At 40.8% G+C, this 17,905-nt stretch overlaps 1 protein-coding gene across 1 annotated transcript in view; it reads right to left on the minus strand.

Moving 5' to 3' along the window:
• The window catches only part of LOC143958276 (uncharacterized), a 36,678-nt gene extending 19,596 nt beyond the window's left edge, over positions 1–17,082 (minus strand). Inside the window, exons 1-4 of the mRNA XM_077467792.1 lie at positions 16,896–17,082; positions 16,739–16,807; positions 15,900–15,965; positions 15,671–15,766 (exon numbers count right to left, since the gene is read on the minus strand). Coding sequence (XP_077323918.1) covers positions 15,671–15,766; positions 15,900–15,965; positions 16,739–16,807; positions 16,896–17,055 — 391 coding nt within the window. The 5' untranslated portion in view covers positions 17,056–17,082. The remainder of the gene's footprint in view (positions 1–15,670; positions 15,767–15,899; positions 15,966–16,738; positions 16,808–16,895) is intronic.
• Between the last annotated feature and the right edge of the window lie 823 nt (positions 17,083–17,905).

Below are 17,905 nucleotides of genomic sequence, written 5' to 3' on the forward strand. Positions count from 1 at the left end.
GACGATATTTGTATTAGACAAAAATCCTCTCTCATATCCATTTCCTGCCAGTTCATTAGAAGCTAGAATTGCGTTTTAAGTGGTAACACATGTTAGCTCTGTTATAACAACCACTCTTAGCCCCCACCTTTGGAAAGGAGGATCTGTCTTTTTGGCGCGAAATTAGAAGCCTGGTTAATATAATGGTAAACCTGGGAGGAAGACGGCCTGTTGTTTCCTGCTCTCGCCACGAGGCAGATGTGCTCTTGAAAGACCAAAGCAGGCAAGCTAATACATCTCTTATACACAGCAGACAAAGGGTTATTCCACACATGCAATAACTTTATACAAATGATTATCATTGTACTATTTTTGTAAGCATCCTTTTGTATTTAAATGTGTACAAATAAATACACATTTTTTTGAATTACGCTGACTCAGATCTAATTAAGGAAATTCGTCGCACAAGATTGATCGATCTCAACATATACTTAAGACTTTGAAATATCATTATTATTATTTCATTTACTTCATTGGCGAATTCCAGCCAGTCAATCATAAGTCGGAAGTTTTTTTTTTCAACTTCCATCCTTTGATCAGAGGGGAAGGAAGAGATGAACAGAGATTAAACTTCGCAAAGATTGAAAAAGAACCTAGAAGGAAAATCGATCGATTGATTGTGAAAGACCGGAGAATTTCCAGGAAAAAAACTGACGAGTTTTTATTTGGTGAGTAAAAACGTAATATGGAATTTGTAGATGTTTTAGCTGATGAAAGTACATTAGAATTTAAAGGTTTATCGAAACAGGTCTCTGATGCTGTTTTATGGAAATTAATGTATGATCAATGCTTTCAGGCAAATGCTGACATTGAGAAGGATAGATTCTCATTAGTTAAAACAAAGAAAAAAGTACGTAATATAATGAAACTTGTTAAAAGTTATAATACTATGGTGTTTGATATGCCAGGAAAACAAAGTCAAAGGGTAACTGAAAATGTATTTTTTGAACCTAGATGTTCAAGTTGTGAAACTTTTTGTACATATATTGAACATTTAGAAAATGCAATAGAAATTGCAGCAAAGCAGGAGAAGAAATATACTGAACAATTATTGACTGAAAAAATTGAATTGGAACATAGACTTGATGCATTATTGCAATCTCTGAAAGAAAATGAAAATCAAATAGGTTTTTTGGAAAGCTGTGTGCATGGGAATGTTTTAAATTTGCTTAAGACCCGATTATTACAAGCTGAGATTCCTGCACATGCTCAGTGCTCAAAAATGAAGGATGGTGAACATGTGACAAAGGCAGACGTCAACGTCATATCCTGTAATGAGTCAAATGTTAATATTTCCTCAGACAATGAGAGTGGGAAGTCAATTGACTTAAATAATACTGATAGTAAGCAGAAATGTAGATTTTCATCGCCATATGCTCAGAGGAAAGTCTATAAAAAGTTGAATAATAATAATACACAAAAGAGGTTGTATTATCCGAAAATTTTGCCCAGGCGTCAAGAGGTTTATTCTGTACGTTGGCACAGTAATCTGAGGTATAGAGGTCATAATAAGCAAATTCATTTTTCTTCTAAGACCCAAAGACAAAGATTGCAAACTGAAAATAGTCCATTAAGACAGGAAAGGTTTAATTATGTAGCATATAATACTCTGAAAACAGTCAGCAGTCCTTAAATTAACTGCGGATATGGTAAGAATTTTCTGGTTGATGCTTAATGGCTATGAATAAGGATTGATATGAGTTTAAAAAGATCTGGTTTTGACGTTTGGAATATTATTGAGGACTTTGATATAATTTTAATATTTTCAAGGATAATCTATTGGATTATTATTTTTTTATCAATGTGTCATTGTCATGAGTATTAAGTTTTTATTTTTGTTTTGTTCAAGCTGAACATTGAAAGGTTTGTATTCAGTCAGCATGGTACTCAATTAGCAATTGAATGAATAGACAACAAAGAGAGACAGAGAAAAGTGATGAGTTTGTATTTGTTGATGAAAACTGCATTGAGTATTGACAAGGAAGAAAAGAAAGGTTCACTAGTGATTTATAGTGATAGTTCATATGTTGTACGTTATCTATGTAGAGGTTTTGTGGATTCATCCAATAAGACTATTGTGCAGAAAGAGACATTAGAAGTAGTTTTTGACTTTGCAGAGAGTAATTCTTTTGCATATGATATTGTAAAAATTCCAGCACATAAAAAAGATAGTGAGTTATCTGTAGGTAATAGAACAGCAGATTCTTTGGTAAAGGAAACAGCTTTGCATGGGAAGTTAGTAAATTCAACCTGAAATGGTATCAATTAATGTTGTGAAGAAAGTGGACACACATATTCCTTTAATTTCAGAGGAAAAAAAGGTCACGATATTTTTTATTTCTCATAGGTTGCCACAAAGTTATTATTTGGGTCATTAGACCATAAGATTGTGTCATGACGAAAAAGGATTATTGTGTATTTATAGTTCACATCACCTACAGGTGGGATTCACTAATGATGATGCTTTTACTATTGTTTAGATGTTGAATAATCATGTTTTTCTAGTTTGGGATATATCAGCAAACTTCAGTTGTGACAGAGGATGTGTAATATCAGGGAATAGAACAGAGATTTCATGCATGATAACATTCGCAGTTTTTAGTTATTATTGTGAGGATGTATCGGATAATTAAATCTAGAATTGATAAATGTTGTTGGACAAAGGAAATATTTGGGTTGATGTTGTTCCAGTTATTTTTAATGGATGTAAGAAGCACAATTTCTGATGCTACAAAGTATTCTCCTTTTGAGTCTAATGGAGAAAGGAAAATGGCGTTTGTATTGCCTCGTGGAGTCAAAATTGGTTGAAGAAGAGATACAAAATGGTTTCTCTATAAATTTTCAGTTGAGAAAATAAAATGGAGTTTGTGTTGCCTCGTGGAGTCAAAATTGGTTGAAGAAGGTATACAAAATGGTTCCTCCTCATATTTCTAAGTTTGAAAAAGAAAGTTAATTCATGATAAAAAGTGTCTTTGTTAGTTAAAAATATAAGTTTTTATATTACAATGTTTCTTGATTAAGAGATTAAGAAATAATTTATATATATATTGATAAGGTAAAAAGGTTTGTGTATGTTTAAAATGGTTTTATACAAAGGGTTATTCATAGCAACCCTTAGGAATTTAGAATGAGACACCCATTGTTTTAGAAAGGTGGGAGGGAAAATACTAATTCTGTAGAACTGTCATGCTCAGAAAAACCTTTAGAAGTAAAAAGGTGGGGGCTAGTTTTTTTGTTTTAGGAGTGGACACAGACAATAATGGAGTACACACATTCCAGTGAAAGTTTCATTCCAGTACACATAAGACATATATTTATATATATCATGAAGGATTGTTATTAAATCCACACACTTATCGGATTTAATCTTCATTGTAAGAATAATCTATTTATTGATATTTTACAATTGATATTGTTTTTTGTAACATTTTGTTATTTTGTTGTTAAACCAAAATTATCTTTTGTATAAGATAAGCGGTCTATTAAGTAGACCAGGAACAGAAAGGTTTATTTAAGATAAAATTAGATATTGTTGACACAAGTCTAAGACAGAAAAGATAAAAAATGATTAAAGAATTGTTACATGTGAGGCCACACCCAGAGATGGTGACACGTCACAGAGTTTCAGGAGTTGAAACATGGAAAAGTAATTGGGAAAGTCCATGGACATTTTGGGATGTTCAAGGGGTACAAATACTTTCTCAGTTCAGTGAAACAAGTATGTAGAAAGAAAAATGTGGGTATAACAAATTTTATATTCCAAGATAATGATGCTGCCTTTATTTTTTCAGGAATTAAAAATAAAAATCGAACCTGAAGAAAGTGCGTATTCCAAAAGAAAAAAGATGTCAGCACAACAAATGAAAAGTTTTAAAGAGATAAAGTGTATCATCACTACAGGATGCATCTTTTCCCTAGTGACAATTTTATTTGTGATAAGATATATCAAGAACTGCTCAAGTTATATAAAGACTAACAGGAATGAAGAATTACACAACAAAGATTATATGTTATTCAGAAATAAGAGAGATGTAGACATTGATATCAATGCAGATGAACTGAAAAATAAGAACATTGATATCATTACAAAGGACAAAAATGATAGAGTTATTGATATTAGTGCATATGATAAAAATCATAATTTTAGAGATGTTGATATTAATACAGCAGAAGATTTGTATGGATTTTTATGTATTGGAGATGGATATCTTTGTTGTTTACAATTGTATTTCATTCACAGCAATGATATTGACATCAAAGATCAAATAGAATCCAAAACAAAGTTTGTTAAAATGCAGGGATCTTATAGACTAAATAACAAAACCGGAACTTTTGAGTGTAACATATTGTTGAGGAGTTTCTGGTCTATATTTTTAAAGGGTAATGAGTCAACAATTTGGTCTGGAGATGTTACTAATATTATGACAAGATCTGGGAAAATACTTTATTCCTTTGATCAATTTTATTATCTTTTTCAAAGTTTTGTAAAGATATTAAATCCAAAATATTTAAACATCATTGGAGATGAAAAAGGAGATGTTGTAAGAACATGGGATTTTAAAGTTACAAGAAAATTTACTGAAATAAGGGTCAAAATTGATATTTTTATAGTTGACAGGATTGTTCCAGAAATTAATATTTTCCCACAATCTTTGAAAATTATGGAAGATAAAGATAATTTGCATTTGATATGTGATACAAAAATATCTTTACCTCAAAATTCATTGTTGACTTGGAAAAGGAATGATGAGTTTTTGGGTAGTTTTTTTATAGTTCTACTATCATAATTCATAAAGGAATTTTTGGTAGTGTGAATTGGATCAATGATACATTTGTTTATCAACAAATGAGAGTATCTTTGAATGATACTGGCATATATGAATGTTGCATATCAATAGAAAATTATCCGGTGAAATGTGCAAAGGCAAGTGTTATTGTTATGTCTCCAAGGAAAACTCCATGTGTCAATAAGAAAAGTTTCTCTGCAAGCCCTTTTCAGATTAACCATTTCCAATCCAGAACTCTTTTGAGAGAGGGAAGGTTTGTCATTGTTTTGTGGAACTTTAATGTTTCAGAATGGAAAATTTCTACAAGGTTTCCACAATGTCAAGGACATCTGGTTAATATGGAATTGGGTATTGAGAGATGGTTTGGAATTAATAATAGAAATTATAACAGAAATAAGCGTGGTATTGTTGAAGGTATTTTAGGAGGGATTGGCACAATCGGGAGTATAACAAATAGTATGGATATTAATACTTTAAAGTCTGATCTAGAAACCGCTGGTTTAGTGGGAAGTAACGGTATTAAAATACAAAGACATTTAAATCAGATTTTAGAAAATATGGTAATTAAAACTGCTAATATAATGGGTCCATCTATTTTACATCTTCAAAATATTACTCTTGATTTGATGAGAAGTGAACAACATTCTCATATAGCCAGAGCATGCTTAGAGATTCAAACGGAATATTCCACTAATTTTAAAATAATTGCGCAAGCATTTCAGAGTGGAATAACTCCTCTTGGCATTTTACAGTATTTGCCCAAAGAATATTTATATGCGATAAATCATACAGATTTATGGGTAAATAAATGGATAGGATGCAAGCAGGACATATGTTATAGTTCTTCTATGATTCCAATAGCCGGAAAAGAACAAATTTTGGTACCAATCACTGTTTTGGGATTACCTGTCAGTAATACACAATTATTATACTATAAATTACAGTATACAGATTTTGTATTTAACAATGAAAATTCTGAATTAGAACAATTAGATTTGTCATCATGTTTACAATTCCAGTCTAAAATTATATGTTTACCTAATCAAGATAAAAGCATAATTCATTCTTGTTATCATAATCATACATTATGTTCAGCAAGAATTGAAAATAAAATTAATTCTGAATTAGTTACTCGTGTAGATAAAAAGAAGGTTTGTTTTCAGATTATGTCAGATACAGAAAGTGTTAAAACTTTTTTCTCTTCTTGTACAAATACAGAAAACCTAAATCAAGGGTTGTATTGTATAGAAGGAGACATTGTTGCAATAAGTATTAATGGATTGAGAACAAATTTAACAAATATGTTTATGAAAAATATTAGCGCTCTTCCTACACAGTATAATATTTCTCAAATAGATGAATTTCCATGGGAAAAATGGGCAAATATAATTCAAAAGGATCAAGGTTTATTAATAGCTTTGGCTAAGGAATTGCAGAATGCAGAAGTATTGTTTAAACATGAACAAGGTAATTTGCAAGAAATATCACATCAATGGTCAGAATTTTCAGGAAGTAATTGGTGGAAAAGATTTAGTAATAGTGTATCCATGTGGGGAAAAACTTCGATAACTTCAGCAGCAGGAAATATTTTATCACATCCTATTGTAATTATTTTTATTATTATCATGTTATTCCTTATATTCCAGTTATGTTTAATGTTTAGAATGAAAAAATTATATTATCGAGTTAGAAGTGATATTAAGAAAGGAGATGATTTGTTACAAAGTAAATTGAAGAGGAAAATGGGTTTTGAAGGTATGAATCCAATTGTGTAGGACAAAACATTTGGAGTTATTGAATCAAAGTCTGTTTGAATGTGACATGAATGATGATGGATGAATTTTTAATCTGAAAAATATGATTAGTATTCATATTTCAGAGGGGAATGTTATATTCTTAATATCTAAATTTTAATTGGCTTTATTATACTTTATTTAGAATAATAATATTTCCATACTGTGTGAAAGGAAGCTTTGAGTCAATTAATTCTGTGTTATGGCTTGCATAGCTGGAAAAGTAAATATTTAAAACCTGTCAGGATTTTGATGAATATTGTATATCTTATATATACTTTTAAGGGCTATGTACCGTATATACTCGAGTATAGGCCGACCCGAATATAAGCCGAGGCCCCCAATTTACCCCCAAAAAACTGGAAAAAATTATTGACTCGTGTATAAGCCGAGGGTGAGACATGCCTGTCCATCCCTGTGTGTCCGTCCATCCCTGTGGGTCCATCCATCCCTGTGTGTGTGTCCATCCATCCGTGTGTGTGTGTGTGTGTGTGTGTGTGTGTCCATGCATCCGTGTGTGTGTGTGTGTGTGTGTGTGTGTGTCCATGCATCCGTGTGTGTGTGTGTGTGTGTGTGTGTCCATGCATCCGTGTGTGTGTGTGTGTGTGTGTGTGTGTGTGTCCGTGCAGCCTACCTGTGTCCAGCCTGCCTGTGTCCCGTCCAGCCTGCGTCCCGTCCAGCCTGCGTCCCGTCCAGCCTGCGTCCCGTCCCGGCCCGGCCCGTCCCGGCCCGGCCCGTCCCGTCCCGAGCCGAGCCTCCGTCCTTCAGCTCTTCGTCGGCGGCCATTCTAGGATTCAAAAGCCGCGCCTCCGTCGGTGATAGGCGGAACACTCAATTTCCCACTGACTGCTGGGAAATTGAGTGTTCCGCCTATCGGATGTCCGTGATAGGCGGAACACTCAATTTCCCAGCAGCCTGTGTTCCGCCTATCACGGACATCGTCTCATCCTCGTCCGTAGTACGAGGATGAGACGATGTCCGTGATAGGCGGAACACAGGCTGCTGGGAAATTCAGTGTTCCGCCTATCACAGGCGAAGGCGGAGGCGGAGGCGCGGCGTTTGAATGTTAGAATGGCCGCTGTCTGTCTGCTCGATACGCTGATCGAGCAGGCAGACAGCGATGACTCGAGTATAAGCCGAGGGGGGCACTTTCAGCCTCAAAAAAGAGGCTGAAAATCTCGGCTTATACTCGAGTATATACGGTAAGTGATATTTGTTTATGTTAAACTTATCTAGTTCATTATATATATGTTTTTAGAAGGTCTTTCCTATGTAATAAGAGACGATATTTGTATTAGACAGAAATCCTCTCTCATATCCATTTCCTGCCAGTTCATTAGAAGCTAGAATTGCGTTTTAAGTGGTAACACATGTTAGCTCTGTTATAACAACCACTCTTAGCCCCACCTTTGGAAAGGAGGATCTGTCTTTTTGGCGCGAAATTAGAAGCCTGGTTAATATAATGGTAAACCTGGGAGGAAGACGGCCTGTTGTTTCCTGCTCTCGCCACGAGGCAGATGTGCTCTTGAAAGACCAAAGCAGGCAAGCTAATACATCTCTTATACACAGCAGACAAAGGGTTATTCCACACATGCAATAACTTTATACAAATGATTATCATTGTACTATTTTTGTAAGCATCCTTTTGTATTTAAATGTGTACAAATAAATACACATTTTTTTGAATTACGCTGACTCAGATCTAATTAAGGAAATTCGTCGCACAAGATTGATCGATCTCAACATATACTTAAGACTTTGAAATATCGTTATTATTTCATTTATTTCATCCCCAAACTTATATCCCGCCAGCCCCTCATTAAAATGGTGACAATACTTGTGCGCAATGAATCCATACCACAAGGGGATCTAACTGTATGGTTGAGGAGGTATGGGGACGTCCTGAGCCCCCTAAGAAAGATTTTGGTCGATCGGGGAATATGGACAGGGGGATGGTCTGTGCAGCTAAAATTAAAAGTCATTGATAATGTTGTCCAGCATCTGCCATCCTCAGCTTTCCTGGGGAGGGACAGGCTGACCATCTTCTACCCGGGCCAGCCAAAGCTCTGCAACAAATGTGGAGATAAAGGGCATCTTGCATCCTCCTGTCCAGTGATGAAGTGCTCTCTGTGTCAGGGTATAGGACATTTGGCAAAGGATTGTAATATTATCAGGTGTAATCTGTGCAATGCAGTCCTTACAGTCAGTGTCCTGAGGCAATGCACAACAAGCCTGAGCTCATGAGAGAGTTCTTCCGTCTGGACATGGAGGATGCACAGAGCTCAGCAGCTGGAGGGCCTGTGATTCCATCTGAGTCTGTGCCAATACCCAATGTGTCTCCCCAGTCTGTGCCAATACCCAATGTGTCTCCCCAGTCAGTGCCAATACCCAATGTGTCTGTGTCTCCCCAGTCTATGCCAGTACCCGATGTGTCTGTGTCCTCCAAGTCTGTATGTAAAGTTTCAGTTGCCAAGAATGTGGCCAATCCTTCATATCCTTCTGTGTCTTCTAAAATTGCAGAGGCAGCAAGAGGTGCTGAGGCTGGTGCATCAGGTGTGGTGCCAGTCCCCCTCCCCCGACGCTGCAGGGTTTCTATTGCACATCGTGGGGTGCAGAGGAGTGGGGAGGCTGGCCTGGTGGTAGATAAGGGAAGGGATAGTGGGGGGGAGGGGGTTGAAGGGGAGGATAGGTGTGGGGAGGCTGGTTGTGGTTTATCCAAAGATGATATGGAGTGGTTGGAGGATAGGAGGAGGAGGGGCAAAAGAAGGAAAAAAAGGGGTTCAGTTCCCTTCAATCCTGTAGTTTTGCCTTTGGAAAATAAGTTTAAGGTCCTGTCGGACGATGATGATGATGATGATGATGATTGGGACTCGTTCAGTTCTGCGTCCTCCATGGATGATGAGTGCCAGGGCGCAACAAAGCGTGCTGGTTCTCCAGGCAGAGGGAGTAGTCAGGCTAAGAAACGTCTGCCTCAATTACCCTAATGGCAGTTCCCACTCCGATAAAAGTGGCAACCATTAATGTTGCCAGCTTGAGATCAGTAAGCGCTCGTCATATGGCCTTATTTTTGCTCAGCGAGTTTGATGCTGACATTTTGTTTTTACAAGAGACCCATCTGAATAGTCTGGCCGATATACATCTGGCAAAGAAGGAGTGGAGACGTGGTCCCTCATTTTGGTCTCTTGCGGCCGAGCCTTACAGCGGGGTTGCAGTCCTTTTTTCTGGTATGGTAACATGCCGGCGGGTAATTGAGGTAGAGATTGGGAGATGCATGGTCTTGGACGTCTCTGTGAGGGGGCAGGACTTGCGCCTGATTAACATCTATGGTCCCCAGACAAAGTGGGACAGGAAATGCCTCTTTACAGAGATTAAGCCTTTTCTTTTTACGGCCCAGCAGGTTATCTTTGGAGGTGATTTTAACACCATTACTAGGTCTAAAGACAGGAGAGGTTTCAGAGATAAGCTGGGCTATGACACCCTTTTTCTCAATGCGATAGTTAGGGAAGCAGGTCTGGTAGATGCGCAGATTAAGCGTTGCCCAGACAGCACGGGGTTCACTTTTCAGAGAGGTAGTAGTCAGAGTAGGATAGATAGTTTTTTTTTAAAGGGAGACTCTGCTTTTTCGGCACCTGTGTGTCGGGCAATGGAGTTCTCTGACCACTGTATTTTATCTGTGACTCTGAATGCCTCAGACATGCCACCTAGGGGGAGGGGTATCTGGAGATTGAATTTGGCCCTCCTGGAAGACGAGAGAGTAAGACAATCCTTTGAGGATTTTTTTCAAGCACAGGTAACGATCCTAGACTTTTGCAACAGCAAGTCAGAATGGTGGGAGCTTGTAAAACAGCGGACTGTTAGGCTTTTCAAGGCCATAGGAAGAAAGAAGCAGCAAGATAAGTATATCACCTACCAGCGTTTGCGGAGGAAACTTGACCGCCTTGTTTCGAATGGAGGAGATTGTGGGGCGATCTCTGAGGTGAAGCTCCTCCTTAGGAGACATGAATATGACCGGCACGCCTCTTTGGTTCAGGAGAGGGATTACGGGAAATACCATTCGCCTGACGCTTACCAGAACTGTAAACAGAGCGTAGCAGTTAAGACGGTCCATGGCCTGAAGGACAGTACGGGCTCTCTGACGAAGTCTAGGTCAGGGATCCTGGAGGTTGTCAGGTCATACTATGCTGATCTCCTGGGAGGAAGGAACCTTGATCGGACAAGGATGTTGGGTTTTTTGGACTCTACACCAGGACTGGAAAGTAATGTTCCTTTGATGAATTTGACAGATGAAATCACTGTAGATGAGGTAGTCCAGGCTATTGATAAACTGGCCATCAAGAAAACGCCAGGGCCAGATGGGTTGACAGCTGAGTTTTATAAATGTTTTAAGACGATCCTGGCTCCCTACCTTGCGGAGGTTTTTAATAGCTGTTTGTATGAGGGTTCTCTCCCTCCCTCCATGAGGCAATCTGCAGTGATCCTTCTGTCAAAGGGTAAAGATCCTTCGATGATTGAGAATTGGCGCCCCATTAGCCTTCTTAATGTCGATAGAAAGATACTGGCAAAGATTTTTTTCTGGCGATTATCACCAGTGGCAGGCAGTTTGTTATCCCACCACCAGCACTGCTCGGTCCAAGGTAGAAGCACTTTATCAGCAGTATTAGCCGTCCGGGAGGCCTTGGAGCGTTGTAGGGCTGCTGGTTGGGGTAAATTTTTGCTGACATTAGATCAGGCTAAGGCCTTTGATCGGGTTAATCATGAGTACTTATGGCTCCTTCTTGGCAGATATGGCCTGGGGGGGGATTTCATTGATTGGCTCAAGATTTTGTACAAAGGGGCTGAAAGCTTTCCTCTGGTTAATGGTTGGGTCGGGCAACCCTTTGTGGTCGGCTCGGGTGTGCATCAGGGGTGCCCATTGAGTCCTCTGTTATATGCATTTGCAATCGACCCCTTCATTAGAAGGCTGGAGAATGGGCCATTGTGTGGGGTACCTATGGGCATCGCTGGTGAGCCTCCTTTGAAAGTTGTGGCCTATGCTGATGACGTTTCTGTTTTTGTCTCTGGGACTGGGGAGGCGCAGGAGGTGGTCTCAGTGATAACGCAGTATACAGAGGCATCAGGTTCAAAGGTCAACCAGGACAAGTGTGAAGCTTTCTGGATGGGCGTGGAAGGTGAGAGCTTTGTTCTCCCGGATGACTTCCCGGAGCCCCAACAAAAAATTAGAGTTCTAGGCATTGAATTTGGCCCAGGTGACTATGGTCATGCAAATTGGGTGAACAGGCTGGAGAATGCCGATGCCAAGGTGGCAAGCTGGAAAGGTTGGCAGCTTTCCTTGAGGGAAAAGGTTGATCTGATCAAGACTTACCTGATTCTGATTTTTCTATATGTCAGTTTTGTTTGCGTTTTGCCAGCTTCTCTCTATACCAGGGTCTATACTTGTTTCTTCCAGCTGTTATGGGGGAACAGAATAAACCTTGTCAAAAGGAATGTGACTTACCTTTCTAGGCGGGAGGGTGGTCTAGGGATGATCAACCCTGTAGTCTTTTTCTCTCTGATGTTTGTAAAGTACAATCTTGGTAACATGTTGGCAGAGAGACCGCCTGGGTGGGTTGGTATTTTTCAGTCCTGGTTTAGGCCCTTTCTGCGAGACTGGAAAAATGGTGGGCCAGTGAAAAGCCTGAGGGTCAAGCATGATAAGCTCCCGGCTTATGTTGCCCCGTGTTTGAAAATGCTTTGGCAGTGGCAAGTAACGGCAGGAGAAGTCAGATCTCTTCCAAGGAAACTTCTTGAGAAGCGGATCATGAGCTCTGTTTTTTGCGAGCCACTGGCCTTGAGGGATTGCCCAAGCCTAGTTTTGGGGGTGGGTTTGCGGTTGATTAATTTGGAGAGAATCCCAATGAAGTTTAGGGATCAGGCTTGGCTTGCCTTTCATGGAAAACTATATGTGAAGGGCAACTTGAAGTTTCTTTCCATGAGTGATCGGGGCTGCCCGAGAGTGGAGTGTGGAGGAGTGGTGGAGTCCATGGATCACTTTCTACTTCAGTGCCCTTTTAATATAGAGGTGTACAAGAGGGTGGGGAGGGCTCTGAGTATACCCTTCCTCCCCCATATGAGTTATGCAGAGTGGGTGTATGGGGCTTTCCAGACTCGTCGGGATTATGTTTTGGAAACACTTTTTTTAGTTAGTTTAGTAGTTCGTTATTTCACGTGGAGTGCACGGTGTCAGGTATCCTTACGGAGTAAAATCCTCCCTGTGGAAGTGATGCAGAACATTCTGGGTGAGGTTGGGAAGATTCGGGGTCTTGAGAAAGACAGGTGGCAGCAGGAGGCCTGGATAAAGGCGTGGAGGAATATCAGGGCTCTGTAGCTGCTGCTTGTTGATCTCGGGGTGTGCGGCTTTCTTTGTATTCTTCTTTCACTCCCTTAGATTTTCAGATCCAATATAATTTTGATAAAAGGCTACATGCATGGTGACGGTGATGTTCCTTAGTCTGGCTCTCCCATAGGGATTATGTAATGCACAATTTAGTTTTGCACTGTTTATTTTGTTCTTGTTCTTTCTGGTCTGTATAATTATATTCAATTATTTTGTAAATATGTTTTATTTATTATGGTTTTATTGTATATAAGTTGTTGTTTGTAAGATTTTCAATAAACAAAATTAACCCCTCATAATGGACACAGCAGTTGTACAGACCCGGGAACTCAGCACAGGGATGGTGGGAACCCCTCATAATGGGCACAGCGGGTGTACAGACCCGGGAACTCAGCACAGGGATGGTGGGAATCCCTCATAATGGGCACAGCGGGTGTACAGACCCAGGAACTCAGCACAGGGATGGTGGGAACCCCTCATAATTGGCACAGCGGGTGTACAGACCCGGGAACTTAGCACAGGGATGGTGGGAACCCCTCATAATTGGCACAGCGGGTGTACAGACCCGGGAACTCAGCACAGGGATGGTGGGAACCCCTCAGAATTGGCACAGCGGGTTTACAGACCTGGGAACTCAGCACAGGGATGGTGGGAACCCCTCATAATGGGCACAGCGGGTGTACAGACCCGGGAACTCAGCACAGGGATGGTGAGAACCCCTCATAATGGACACAGCAGTTGTAAAGACGCCAGAAATCAGCACAGGGATGGTGGGAACCCCTCATAATGGGCACAGCGGGTGTACAGACCCAGGAACTCAGCACAGGGATGGTGGGATCCCTCAAAATGGGCACAGCAGGTGTAAAGACCCCAGAAATAAGCACAGGGATGGTGGGAACCCCTCATAATGGGCACAGCAGGTGTGCAGACCTCGGGGGGGGGGGCAGCATTTATTAGAAATTATTGGCTACTATATTTTTTTCCTGCAGCTGCTGACTGCTGGTGGAAGGGAGAGGAGAAAAAGACAATTTCAGATGCTGCAAGTGAAGGAAAATACAGCCCAGTTCTAGTAAATGCTGCACTAGTATCAGCAGCAGTAACCTGGAGAATCCCTATGGACTAGTAGTGGGTAGCAGCCTGCTCACCAGCAGAAGAAAGAAACAAACAGAGCCAACACACTGACTGCCCTGCACAGCACTGATATCAGTAGTAGCATTGTGTGTGTAGCTGGACACTGATCACTCACCCACATCCTCTGCTTCCAACCGTGGTGATCAGGGGAGGGGGGACATTCCAGGGAGCTCAGGGGATATCAGGAAGAGCTGAACTGAACGCTGATATCATATCATCCTGTCCTTAAAGTTGCAGACAGCGAAGGAACTATTTACTGTGCCATGTAATGGGCGGGTTGAGTGTGTACAGAGCAGTCAGTGGGGTGGATGTAATGCAAATGTAAAGGCTCGGAGATGAGTGATGTGTATAGGGCGGCATCTACAAACGCCAATCTGTATTTTCCTCCACTGGTGTTTCCTTATACACGGGATCTGCACCTCTCCCCAGCTAGGACTTTGTGTGTGTCAGTGCCCAAGACGAGTGTCAGGAGCTGGGCGGAAGACACTTACAGGCTGCTTTGTGTATTGTTCCTAGGAGGGGAGTGCAGATCTCTCCTATACACCTGTACTGCAGAGCAGCTCCACCAAAATTCTTCTGCTTTCTCGAGTTACTGAGCTGCGCCCCCCCTCCTCACGCTTGTCTGTCCTGTTATACTGACGCCCAGCTCTACACACAAGACTGCTATCTCCACACCAGAGAGCTATGTATACACAGCAGCCAGAGTTGCGCCCTAGGTGGCAGTGCGCCCTAGGCGGCTGCCTAATCCGCCTAGTGGTAGCACCGGCCCTGATTAGGGGCATGCCAGAGATTGAACATGTCCAGGGACAATAGCTGCAGATTCTTGTCTGACACCCCCTCCAGCCTGCTTTTTTATTCACGCTGATTGACGATTATGATTAACAGTGATTGGCTAAGGCCCCTTTCATACATGCGGACGATATGTCCGTATTTCATCCATCCATTTGCGGATGAAATACGGGCATACATTCATCCCTATGGGATAGCGGGTGTCTGCAGATGAACATCCGCAGACACCCGATTTCGTCCGCCTCCGCTACTGTCCGATTCTGCAGACTGAGGAAAATCCTATTTTTCTATCCGTCTGCAGAGCGGATCGGATGAACACGGACAGACGGTCCGTGCGCATCCGATCCCCATAGAGGAGAGCGGAGAGCTGACAGGGCGGTCCCCGCACAGTGTGCAGAGACCGCCCTGTCCGCAGCCAGCTCAGCGGGGACAATGGAGCGATCCCCGCTGAGCGAGCGGATCATCACGTGGCGGATCATTACTGATCCGTCCCGTGTGAAAGGGGCCTAAGACTGGGAATCTGAACTGCAGCAACAAGGTGGCGTGATCAGGGAAGTGACATTGAGGAAGTGACAAGCACAGGTCACGTTAACCGGAGGACTGGCATCGGCGGCGGAGGGGGACTAATGTAGTTAAGAATTCCAGCTAAACCAAATCCTTGCAGAATAAAGCAGAACCATTTCTAGACAAGGTATGCCACCAGCATTTCATATTTAAAATACTATTTCCCTGGAAAATACTAAAAAAGTTGTACTTACTCCCTGCATCTGCCGCGTCTGGCTGGTCACCTTCCGGCGCATCCCCAGCAGCCTCTCCAGGGCAGGTCTCCTCCACCTCCTGCTCAGCCTCAGCAGCTGTTGATCAATTTAATATAGAAAAGACGATTACAATCTGCAGTGTACAACAATCTCACACACATTAGTACAAAAACATTGAAACATGTATGATCACTCAGCAGCAGATACCAGCAAGATTATACTAACTTACATGTGGGTGTTGCCACCTCAGCCTCCTCCTCCTCCTCAGTCTCCCCTTCTGACTGGATGATGAGACCTATTTAATAATAAAGGAGAAATGATGAACGTTACAATGTTCAAGCTTTGAAAGTGGACTTTAGGGAGCGTCTAAAACAGCAAGCGCTCACTATTACATGACTCCTACAACTCAGATCTAGTTTACAGATCTCCAACTCACGACAATTTTTTATGGTAAACCACAAAGGCTTTTGTTAATATTGTTTGATATTTATTGAATAGTCCTGGCAGGTAAAGGTTGGTTGATATATAATTTACCTGTTTGTTGATGTGTGTTATAATATGAATACCTATGGCATTGTTCGCATGGATCTGAGATTCACGACTGTACTATGAAAGTGATCTAAATATGTATAGAAGTGAACCCTTGTTATTGATGGAAAAAAGATAACTTTAATAAAAATTATTGGAACACAATGTTCAAGCTTTAAAGATATTATTACTATAAATAAATACTGTATAAAGATAAAATTAAATAATTATCCATTAGCATGGCAATCCAAAAATAAATTACAAAAACAGTAAAAAAAATAAAAAAAAAGGAGGCACTTACCTGTCCTGGTTCCAGCGGCGAGTGCTAGGTGCACGACACTGATCAGGCGCCTCAGTTCAGAGCGGCGACGTTCTGTCAGATTACGTAAGTTACACAAGCGCTTGCGTTACCTGACGGAACGTCATAGAGGCTCTACCTGTCACTGCTTGAGTGAGAAGCAATGACATTGGAATCGACAATGGAAGGCTGGACAAATGGAAAAGGATCCACTGTATTAGTGTCACTACTACAGTACTTACTGGATGTTGATGCAGAGGACGACGACTCCTCCTCCGGCCTCCGCTTCCGGCGGCGCTCCTGGATACGATCTTTAAATAAAATCAAACACAACATTGTTAAATGTCCGATGCTTGACAAACAAAAAACCGTCCTGCACAATGTAATGCTGATACCAACCTTGATGAGCCAGGAGCTGGTTGATCTCCTCCTCCCCTATGCCCTCTAAAAGCTCCGCCTCATGGGGGAGGAGAGGCACCCGCTTCCCTCTGCGACCCGACTGCCTGCGTTTGCGTGCAATGGAGCTGCAAAACAAAAAGAGAAGAGAAACGGGTTCCATAATTAAACTACAATTGTATGGTATGCTAGGCAGAACTTATATTTAGCCAATTTTAATATATTAAACATTAGTAATAAATAAACAATAAACCAATATGTGTGGAGTTAAACGGCCGCGGCCTTTTTATTATAGGTTTAAATATAAATCAATATATATCTATTTTATTCAGCATAAAATTGTCAAAAAACACAAATTAATATTTTAACAACATTAACATAGCTTAGCTATTAAAGCTCAAGCCATTTAAGCACACAGAATAAACAGTCCCTTTTCAAAGAAAAGGACAAATAACCTCATAATACAGGCCGCGACATGGGAAGGGGGGGCGGGAACGTCTTCTTCTCTTCTTGTCCCGGTAACTGCCACTTGTAACGCACTTTTCTCTACCCTTATAGGCAGCAACTCGTGCCAGGACCGTTGCTGCCTGATACCACCAATCATAGGCAAGCATTTCAACTGTTCAATGACAATTGGTCTGCCAGCATCCCATACATGGTGGGTGGGGACAATTCTTGCCCCTCCCACCATTTTCATGGTATGCTAGGCAGAACTTATATTTAGCCAATTTTAATATATTAAACATTAGTAATAAATAAACAATAAACCAATATGTGTGGAGTTAAACGGCCGCGGCCTTTTTATTATAGGTTTAAATATAAATCAATATATATCTATTTTATTCAGCATAAAATTGTCAAAAAACACAAATTAATATTTTAACAACATTAACATAGCTTAGCTATTAAAGCTCAAGCCATTTAAGCACACAGAATAAACAGTCCCATAAGCCGAGCTTATGAAACATAAGCAAGGCACCCCACCCGGCCCACAGCCAACTCCACACTAGATT

The sequence above is a fragment of the Lithobates pipiens genome, unplaced genomic scaffold (assembly GCF_037356315.1).
Source record: "Lithobates pipiens isolate NorthernLeopardFrog02 unplaced genomic scaffold, aLitPip1_a1.2 Scaffold_60, whole genome shotgun sequence".
In the NCBI taxonomy this organism is placed as follows: Eukaryota; Metazoa; Chordata; class Amphibia; order Anura; family Ranidae; genus Lithobates; species Lithobates pipiens.